Here is a 10635-nt window from a genome sequence, read left to right as displayed (position 1 = left end):
GGTTGCTTGCGTGCGACGTGGTAAGTGACATCCGTTAGGATTCACTTTTCGTGGACCACATTTGAGTTGGGAAAATATAGTGAGTGATATCCGTGTGGATAGCTCTTCGTTGGCTATATTCGTTTTGTGTATGTGGCGAGTGATAAATGTTTGACATATCGCTCTTTGTCGGCCACGTGTGTATGTGTGTGTTTGGAATGTGGGGAGTGATTTCCGTAAGGAATGACTCTTTGTCGACCACAAATGGAGGTGAGGCATGTGACGAGTGATAAATGTTTGACCTATTGCTCTTCGTCGGTTACATGTTAGTATTGGTTATGTAGCGAGTGATTAATGTTTGATCTATCACTCTTCGTCGGCTACATGTGTGCGTTTGGATATGTGACGAGTGGTTAATGTTTGACCTATCACTCTTCGTCGGTCACATGTGTATATTTTGTTTTGTGGCGAGTGATTAACGTTTGACCTATCGCTCTTCGTCGGCCACATGTGTGTATGGGTAAGTGGTGGGTGTTATCCGTTTAGGGATTCGCTCTTCGTTGGCCACTTATCGTGGGATGGTAAGCGGTTTCGCTTTTCGTCGGCCATCCTTGTGATTGAGGTAAGTGTTAACGTTTCGGTTGCACTTCTCGTCGGCCTCATGGTGCGTAGTGGTGAGTGGTTAACGTATTTGACCTACCGCTCTTCGTCGACCACGTACGTGTTGCGATGGGTGGTGAGTGGTTAACGTATTTGACCTACCGCTCTTCGTCGGCCACCATCGAGTCGAATGTCGACATTGTGTATATTGGGTTGTGTATGTTCTACTAGCATTGTACGTATGATTATTCGTGTATTCGTTTATTCGTTTATTGTGGTATGCTAATGATATTGTGTTGTTGTGTAGGTGTATGCAAGTAATTGGATTATGTATGTATGCGTATAAGTATTGCATTCACTAAGCATTAGCTTACCCTCTCGGTGTTTACATTTTTATAGGTTCGCATGCTTGGCGGCTCGGGTAAGCTTGGGGATTAGAGATCTTGGCTAGGTTGCTTTAGAAGATCTTGCTTTTGGACTCGATTAGGATTTGGGTAGCATAGTCCCAAATCACCATGCTCGGGTTATGTTTTAAATAACATATTATTGTATTAAGGAGTTTAAATTATTCATGTATGTTTTAAGTTCGTTGAACTTACTTCGGTAACAAATATGTTTTGGAAATTGTGTATTGGGACCTAAAGTATTATTTAACGCGTATTAAAAGTAAAAATTTTTATGGGCCGATTTTAATACGGGTTGGGTTGTTTCATTAGGGCACAAGTTAGCTTTATAAACATTGTTCACGTTACTCAATATTACCATATATAATTTTGCACTCAATAATTACTCGTAGTCAATAAAAAATGAACAAACACCGAACTAACCGGGAATTCACTTACAAAGTTTTAGGATTATAAGTATATATATGTATACTTTAAAGAGATTAATGATTATGATCAATCAATATAAAATTAAATACCTCTATTTTACTAATTGAATGAAACATAAATATTAAACCTCATACATTTTAGCTACTAACAATCATGTAGTTGTTATGAGCTGGAGTGTTTTATTGATTATTTGTTTAAAGTAGTTCCAACGTATGGGCTCATAATCCGTGTATTAGTATTCAATAATAATATTTTCGATACAAATATTATCAGTAATACATAGTTTTTTCATTATAATTATATTATACATTTGATAATATCAATACCAACATTATCGAATACTAATATATACAATTATCGTGCAACCTCATAAAACTAATATATAATATATATTGACTACTAAAAATACTTGCTAGCTTATCCTTATATTATGCTAAATCCTCCAAAATATTGTTTTTTCGCCATTTTTTTCAACTCTGAGGTATACTCATTCAATTCTGACACAACTCTCCTAAATATTGCATATCCAACCACACATATTAATATTTTATAATGCTTATCTTCTGTCAATCTCTTCAACCAACATCTTCTTCTCTTTGAAATTTTATGATAAAAATCATATTTTTAACATTAAAAAAGGCCATTCATATATGGCTGCATTTGTAAGCCTTTTGAATCTCTTCTTTTATGTCACCATTCTTTCTTTGTTACCATTAAACACCACATCAACTTCAACAACACAAGCACAAGCACTTATTAAATGGAAGAACACACTATCATCATCACCATCATTATTGAATTCATGGTCTTCAAGAAACATTCAAAATCTTTGCAAGTGGACTTGTGTTGTATGCAATGAAGGTGGTACTGTCTCCAAGATCAACCTTCAAGGATCATCCATATCTGGAACATTAACAGATTTTGAATTTTCTTTGTTCCCAAATCTGACCCATTTTGATATAAACACTAATGATATTAGTGGTTTCATCCCTTCCACTATTGGTAATCTTTCAAGCATCATGTACATAGATTTGAGCTCAAATGGATTTGAAGGTGAAATCCCAATTGAGATTGGAATGTTAAAAGAATTAAGATATATTAATCTTAATAATAATAATCTTAATGGTGCAATTCCTTATCAAATTAGCAATCTACAAAAGGTATGGTACTTAAATCTTGGAGGGAATTACTTAACTAATCCTAACTGGTTTGACTTTTCAAGTATGCCATCTTTGACTTTTCTCAATCTGTATCTCAATGAACTTGAAAATGAGTTCCCTGAATTCATCCTCAAATGCAAGAAGTTGACTTTTATTGATTTATCAATAAACAAATTCAATGGCTCATTACCTGAATCATTGTTCACCAATTTAGTCAACCTTGAATACCTTAATCTCACTGATAACATATTTGAAGGTCAATTATCAACAAGTTTCTACAATCTTACAAAGTTAGTTGATCTTAGACTAGGTACCAACCAATTTTCAGGACCAATATTGCAAGATTTAGACAAGATGCCAAATCTTGAACTTATTGAATTGTTTGAAAATTCACTAGAAGGGGAGATCCCATCTTCAATTGGTCATCTTCGAAATCTTCGGTACCTTGATCTTCACTCGAATCAACTCAATTCTTCGATTCCTTTCGAGCTCGGATTATGTTCTAATCTCACATTCTTGGCACTGGCCGGAAACTCGTTTTCCGGCCAGTTACCATTGTCATTATCAAATCTCACCAAAATTTCTGATCTTGGTATTTCAGAAAATAACTTTTCGGGTGAAATATTGTCACATTTTATAGCGAATTGGACCGAATTAGTCTCGTTACAAGTTCAAAACAATCTTTTCAACGGAACAATCCCACCCGAAATCGGCCTCTTGTCAAACCTCCAAGTCCTCTTTTTGTACAACAATAGCTTCGCGGGTCCCATTCCGTTAGAAATCGGAAACTTGTTGTTTCTTCAAAGTCTAGATGTTTCAGATAATCAGTTTTCAGGTTCAATACCATCTACAATTGGAAACTTAATCAACCTTCAAGCATTGCAGCTTTTTTCGAATAACTTCAACGGAACGATTCCACCTTCGATTGGAAACTTGACTTTGTTGACTAAATTCGACATCAATACCAACAGTTTAACAGGAGAGTTACCTGATACTATCTCCAACCTTTATAACTTAACGGTTCTCTCGGTTTTTAGCAACGAATTAACGGGTCGTATACCTGCTGATTTAGGCAAGAACAATCTGTTGTTAACAAATGTTAGCTTTTCAAACAATAGCTTTTCGGGCGAATTACCTTCCGAAATTTGTTCTGGTTTTCAGTTTGATCAGTTCACAGTTAACGGTAACAACTTAACGGGATCGTTACCCGATTGTTTAAGAAACTGCACGAATCTAAGCCGGATCAGACTCGATGGAAACAAATTATCTGGAGACATTTCGTTAGCATTTGGTTTTCACCCGAATCTTACGTACATTAACCTCAGTGATAATCAGTTTTCAGGTGAAATCAGTCCCGAATTAGGAAAGTTAACGAACTTAACGAATCTACAAATGGAAAAAAACAAAATTTCGGGGACAATTCCTTCGGAGCTTGGAGAGTTACAACGGTTAAGCGTACTAAGGCTCGAATCGAACCAGATAACGGGCGAAATACCAAACGAATTGGGTAAGCTAACCAATTTGTTCAATCTGAATTTAACCAACAATCAGTTAACTGGACGAATACCTGAAAGTTTAGGCGATTTAACTAAACTCCAAGTGCTCGATTTATCTTCGAATAATCTATCTGGAAACATACCAGTAACAATTGGAAATTGTGTAAGTTTATCAAGCTTAAACTTGAGCAACAATGGTTTATCAGGTGAAGTACCATTTCAAATCGGAAATTTGGGTCGATTACAGTATATGCTTGATCTAAGCAACAATTTGTTATCTGGTAATATCCCGCAAGATCTATCGAAATTGAACAATCTCCAAAACTTAAACCTTTCACACAACAATTTCTCGGGCCGAATTAGTCAAGATTTAGCGACCGGAATGATTAGTTTACAATCGATCGATCTTTCGTACAATGATTTGTCAGGATCAATACCGAATGAAGGTGTGTTCAAACAAGCGCCTGCTAGCTCGTTTACAGGAAATCGTGATCTATGTGGTACTGAAAAGGGATTATCTTCTTGTAATGACGACGAGAAAAAGAAGAAATCTAGTGACAAAAAGCTACTTTTCGCGATCCTTGTTCCTGCGATCAGTTTCGTGTTGATAGCAATGAGTATTGCTGTGTTTTGTGTTGTTACTAGAAGACGATCGAACCTTGTTGACGAAGAGATCACGAGTGCAACCACAATGGGGAGCTCGGGATTGGTTATATGGGAACGAGAGGGCAAGTTTACGTTCGGAGATATTGTTAAGGCTACCGGAAACTTCAACGAGACGTATTGTATAGGAAAAGGAGGATTTGGGAGTGTGTACAAAGCCAAGTTATCGATCGGCCAAATTGTGGCGGTGAAACGAATGAATGTGCTAGATTCGGGTGAGGTTTCCGAGACGAACAAGCGGAGTTTCGAGAATGAAATACGTGCCTTGACGGAAGTTAGGCACCGGAATATTATCAAACTCTATGGGTATTGTGGTAGGGAAGGCGGGAAATACTTGGTGTATGAATATATGGAGAAGGGTAGTTTGGGAAATGTACTTTATGGCGAAAAGGTGAAATCGGAATTAGATTGGAATACAAGGGTTAATATCGTCCAAGGTGTAGCACACGCGTTAGCCTACTTGCACCATGATTGTGTTCCGGCGATTGTACATCGTGATGTCTCAATAAACAATATTTTACTCGAGTCTGATATGGTTCCTCGGTTGTCGGATTTTGGGACCGCCAAGTTGTTGAACCCGGACTCGAGTAACTGGACCGGAGTCGCTGGATCATATGGTTATATGGCACCAGGTATTTATTTTTCGATAATATGTCTACTTTTGGTATAACTCGAACATGTTTACTTTATTTTCTTTAATTCATGTGGATATCTGACATGTTTTGCGAGGCGACTAATCCCAAGGCGGCTACCCGCTTTGTGGAAAGACTGGAATCATCGGCTCGTACATTTGTTTTACTAAAATAAGCTATTTATGTCTTTATGTTTCAGAACTTGCGTTGACGATGAAGGTTACAGAGAAATGTGATGTTTATAGCTTTGGAGTCGTAACGTTTGAGATTATGATGGGAAAACATCCGGGGGAGCTTCTAAAGACTCTACAATCTTCGAACACAACGTTGACCTCTCAAAACGACCAAGTTCTATTGTTGAAAGATATTCTTGACAGTAGGCTTTCGCCTCCGATGGACAGCATCACCCAACAAGTGCTACTTGTACTGAATGTTGCTCGGAAATGTACTTGTACGGTACCAGATTCAAGACCTTCTATGCGAGCCGTTGTGCAAGAATTATCAGCCAGTACTCAACCCAGGCTAATTAAGTCTCCAAGCCAAACTAAAATTGAGCAGTAATCAGAACACATTATACATCATTTGTACAGATGAGTAAGTAGTCTAAAACTGGAAGTATATTGTTTTATTTTAGCCTCATGTTTTAAATAAAAATTTTAAAATTTAATGTTTTATACTCCTTGTGCTTGTATGTTTCATCTTTCCATCAACATCCCCAAGTATTACCTCAACAGCAGCCTTGCAGCTTCTCTGAAATGTCTGATCTGATTACTAACAAGAGCCCTAAAAAGTCAACATATCTGGAAACTCAAATTCATGATTTCATAAGTTTAAAAGGGTAATACATATGTACAGTACAACCAAGCAATGCACTCTGGACCAAGTGTAGGTGCAGCTTTGGTAAATAACATAGAATTCCTCTTTTATAGAGGATGAAATGAAACCATAGTAATAGTAATTATAATTAATACTACAATTAAAATAATACTCCTAACTAAACTAACTATTTCTAAGGGGCGATTCCAAACTACATCAGGATTCAGGAACACTATCTTCTGATTTAGGGTTTTATTAAAAAGATTCTATTTAAAAGGAACCAATTATAAATTCAAAAAAGTTCAAGACTTTAATCTCTAGTCAACTTAAAGCCTTCAATCCCATATAGAAATTCAAGATAGATAGTCAGGATTATATTGGTTTTTTACTCATTCACTTTTGCTCGCTTAGTGGGGTAAGAATCAGAGGGTCCTAACTTGCTGGGACCTTCTTCAGATGGTCCAACCACTGGGTCTGAAACGGGTTCATTTAGGTTAGCCTGCGAGGATACTAGCTCGGTTTTTGCAGGAGAATCTGGAACCTTGAACTTGTCGATTCCTGACTTGCATTGCTTCTCGAACATCTCTTGAAGGTATCTTCCTTGTTCTTCTATTCTCAGCTGTAGGTTTCTTTGGATCTACACAAAGACGTAAAGGAAAGTAAAGTTATTTGATACTCATCCTATTCAATAAACTTAAAAGGAGAACGAGCAGTTTCGACCCATTTATGTGAAAACAGGTCAATTTGGACTATATTTTTCAGGTCGATCAGTTAAATAAAAACACTCAACCAAACAGAAAGCGAATCAGAGGAACTCAAGGTCTCTTTTCGAAAGAAAAACAATATAATTTTAATCTAATTTATTTATAAAATTAACGAAAAAAGGATAATCAAGTGTTGTTGGGTCAAAAGCCAGCCTTGATCCAATCCAGTTTGACCGTAACCATTTTTATTTCTGTTATCCATGGGTACACTTTTGGGGACCATAGTAATATGATTGTACAAGTGAAAATTTTTATTCATCATATAGTAAACTATACCTCGAGTTGCTCATGTAACTTTTTCTGAACTTCCATCTGTAATCGTAATGCTTCAGTGATCTCCAAACCCCTGTTATATGCAAATCGAATTATTAAGGACGAGGAGTCATCACGTTACAAACCAGATGTGAATAAAGAAGGCTATAGGGAACGGCATAGGTACTTAAAGTTAAATTATTGACACGTTCCTTGGTAAGGTGGCACGCTTTCCATAGATAATGAGGCAAAAGTAAAAAAGGTTTTCTATTGAAATGGTATTTATAGAGTAATTTAACCCTCTGAAACTAAAAGCTACAAACAATTAATGCGTTAAAAACAACTACAAATAGGATTGCTACAGTAGTAGTGTTATGTTTTTATAAAGCTCCAAGAGGTTATATTCCCATTTGACCCATTTGGGATTAAACATAACCCATATTAAGCCACTGATACATAAGTGACTAAATGGGGGTTGAAATTGGCACCGGAAATCTATGACTACCAAAACAAAGTTGCATCATAGGAGCAAAGGACATTTCAACTGAATACGTCAGTTAATAGAAGGCAATCAGCAGAATGAAATTAGCTTGGATGAGGCAACAAGTGGAACTTTAAGGAATGCAACATTTGATAAACGGCACTATATATTTGCTAACGATATACAGACAAAAGTAAAAACAAAGTTTACATGTAATTAATCAATTTTGACTTACGTTTTCAACTTCAAAGAAGAGAAATCTTCTACGGAAGTTTTTTTCTCTGAAGGTCCTGCAATAAGTCATCGATCAATATGTGATTAGTAAACATCCTCATATAGTTGCAGCTGCTAATATATATCGATGTTTTCAAATCAATATACTGTTTTAGACACCTACAAGCAAAAGTGAAAAAGCGGGCCTATATTGTTTACCTTCTGATGACGGCTCAGGTTTATATCGAGCTGTCCGATACTTCTACAAAAACAAAAAACAATTCTGCACTGAATGAAGAAACACATTTTCTTAACATATCTAACATGCATCAACCGAGAAGTACCATAAATGCACCTGTAGGTGACTCTTTACGTGATATATCGTTAGTCCGTCAACTTTCATTTGCTTCAGTACGCCTTTTGGGGTAGCCTCTGCAGATACATATTTACTGATGCATATAAGAAGCTATAAAGTGTAACGTTGAACACATCATTAGTTGTCCAAAGTGTATATTTATCCTAATTATTTTATTTTGAAATAGAGAAATATATAATGAGTATTTAAGGAGAAATATATAATAAGGAGTATTTCATTTTATCCGAATTATTTTATTTTGAAATAGAGAAAAATATAATAAGGAGTATTTAAGGAGAAATGTATAATAATGAGTATTTAATTTTATCCGAATTATTTTATTTTGAAATACAGATATATATAATGAGTATTTATCCTAATCATATTTATTTATCCTTTCTAGGACGAATATTTAGTGGTGCCAAGGATGGGTTGAAAACAGCCAGGAAGTAATCCTGCTGCGTACATCGGAGTATGGGGTTGGATTACTCGCCCTCCCGGGTAGCCCGAACAAGGAAAAACCTTCTACCTTTTATATAATAATGAGTATTTAAGTAATATAATTTCAGTAAGACTAATTGATGCACTAACTATATAATAAACTTGGACAAAATAAGTTTACAATCAACCCAACCCGAACCTTTTCGAGCATTATCCAATATAACCTGTACTGACACAACTTGCATGACCCGCCCATTTATACACCTCTAACTTATGGTTAAAGGGTATATAAATCGTCAATAAACACGACAAAAAGGGTAAAATGACCTACTTTCGCTGCCACCCAATTTGTTGACAGCCTCCACAAAGGCTTCGTGAAGTTCTGGAGTCCAACGCATTCTTGGTTTCGACTGGGAGCTGCTTGCAGAAGGTGATGGGGTTGTTGTAATACAGAGTTCTCCAGTTGATAACGGAACAATTGGTTGTATTTGCAATGAATTAGTAGATGACTTCCCCATATGATATGCCATCTAAAATAATATATCATATACAACTCATAAACTAGAATAGCATAAACAATAAAAATACAGTGACCAAAAGTTCAACATACCTTTGGCTCTGGATCAACAACATTGGTATCAATTAATATCTCATTCCAATCATGAGTCAACGCGTCGTCTTCAGTAATGAGCTGATCAGCCCAATCTTGCCAATCATTTTGTTTACCAAGATCCTCAGATGGCATGATACTATGTTCTACATTACTAGTTTGGATAAGGGTATTTTGTGGATAATCAAGAAAATCAGGGAGTGAATCTGTACACCATGAACTATTATTATTGTTTTCTTTAATATACTGGCTTGATGCTGTAGATTGAAGAAGTAATGAAGATTGGGATACGAAAGGTGAAAATTCTGAATGCTTTTCGCGAGTTGTAACAGAAGAATAATGAAGATCTGAAGACACCCCTGAAGACGAAGAAAAAATGGGGCCCACAGTCCCATTAGTGAATTTTTGTTGAGGGTCCGGAAACTTAAAATACGTCTCTTCCAAAGGGGAAGATCGAGCACCAGTGACTCCATGGTTGCTAAGGTGTCTTGCACCTGATCTTTGAAAGGACAAAGCAGATTGTGCATCCATGGTTACTAATTTTCCTTGCACCTAATGAACCATGAGTATAAGAAATCTTTTACTTTTTAAAACTATGACATACGCAATCTCATATTTTAAACATTCCAACAGTTCCCAAAGCCACAAGGAAGGCACACTAAAGGTCACATAGCAGTTTGAAGTTTTAAATTTATCATCTGATTCGTTACAATATATCAGCTTTGTGGATTTATTTAAGCATCAAATTTGTATGGCAAACTACAGTTATTGGGCATGTTTGGCAACAAGCTTTTTGGAGCTTTTAACTTTTAGTTTTTACGAAAAAAACTCCTATCAAGTAAAAAAGCTCTGTTTGGTTACAAGTGCTTAAAGCTTTTTGAAGAAGTGAAAAGGCTAAAAGCTAATTGAACTAGCGTTTGAGAAAAAGCTCCTAGTTTTTGTCATTTTACTATTTATTTTAACAGTTTCAGACTTCAGCTACCCTGTCAAACACCTAAATACATATAAAAAGATAAAAGCTACCAGCTACAATCTAGCAGCTAAAAGCTACCGGCAATCAGCTAAAAGCTACCAGCTACCAACTAGTTTTGCCAAACAAACCCATTGTCTTAAATTCGACTATGTCAGAATTTGGCGGTGATCAAATTGGTACTCCTATGCATCTAGACAATTATCTAACCAGTATTACTATATACAACATTACATGGTTACTTTTCCTGACTGCTTCAAGAGAAATAAAACATGCAGAATCATGTATTAATCGTTAATCGTTAATTCTTTATTAACCTCAGCTGCAGGTCAGTTGCTGTATTTGTCCACCATATTGGCATAGTTGTGAT

At 36.1% G+C, this 10635-nt stretch overlaps 2 protein-coding genes across 2 annotated transcripts; one reads left to right on the top strand and one right to left on the bottom strand.

Annotated features, from left to right (window-relative positions):
* The first annotated feature begins 1984 nt into the window (after window positions 1-1984).
* Window positions 1985-6044, top strand: LOC139843258 (uncharacterized). The gene is made up of 2 exons (XM_071833327.1): window positions 1985-5363; window positions 5563-6044. Exons 1-2 carry the CDS (start codon window positions 2063-2065, stop codon window positions 5922-5924), a joined length of 3663 nt encoding a protein of 1220 aa, XP_071689428.1. The 5' UTR covers window positions 1985-2062; the 3' UTR covers window positions 5925-6044.
* A 143-nt stretch (window positions 6045-6187) lies between these two features.
* LOC139843257 (protein PHOSPHATE STARVATION RESPONSE 1-like) lies at window positions 6188-9867 on the bottom strand. Its single transcript, XM_071833326.1, has 7 exons — window positions 9296-9867; window positions 9017-9215; window positions 8245-8321; window positions 8109-8151; window positions 7912-7966; window positions 7220-7289; window positions 6188-6816 (listed from the first exon to the last, which is right to left on the bottom strand). Exons 1-7 carry the CDS (start codon window positions 9824-9826, stop codon window positions 6565-6567), a joined length of 1227 nt encoding a protein of 408 aa, XP_071689427.1. The 5' UTR covers window positions 9827-9867; the 3' UTR covers window positions 6188-6564.
* Window positions 9868-10635: the final 768 nt, after the last annotated feature.

Source organism: Rutidosis leptorrhynchoides, chromosome 4 (genome assembly GCF_046630445.1).
Source record: "Rutidosis leptorrhynchoides isolate AG116_Rl617_1_P2 chromosome 4, CSIRO_AGI_Rlap_v1, whole genome shotgun sequence".
In the NCBI taxonomy this organism is placed as follows: domain Eukaryota; kingdom Viridiplantae; phylum Streptophyta; class Magnoliopsida; order Asterales; family Asteraceae; genus Rutidosis; species Rutidosis leptorrhynchoides.
Note: the sequence above shows the minus strand (reverse complement) of the source record. Positions and strands in the feature narration are given on the sequence as shown.

Coding starts and splice junctions, on each gene's coding strand:
- LOC139843258 (XM_071833327.1), top strand. CDS start 2,063: ATGGCTGCATTTGTAAGCCTTTTGAATCTCTTCTTTTATGTCACCATT. Junction 5,364..5,562: donor ATATGGTTATATGGCACCAG/GTATTTATTTTT, acceptor TTTATGTTTCAG/AACTTGCGTTGACGATGAAG.
- LOC139843257 (XM_071833326.1), bottom strand. CDS start 9,826: ATGGATGCACAATCTGCTTTGTCCTTTCAAAGATCAGGTGCAAGACAC. Junction 7,967..8,108: donor ACCTGAGCCGTCATCAGAAG/GTAAACAATATA, acceptor GACTTATTGCAG/GACCTTCAGAGAAAAAAACT. Junction 7,290..7,911: donor TCTTCTTTGAAGTTGAAAAC/GTAAGTCAAAAT, acceptor TGCATATAACAG/GGGTTTGGAGATCACTGAAG.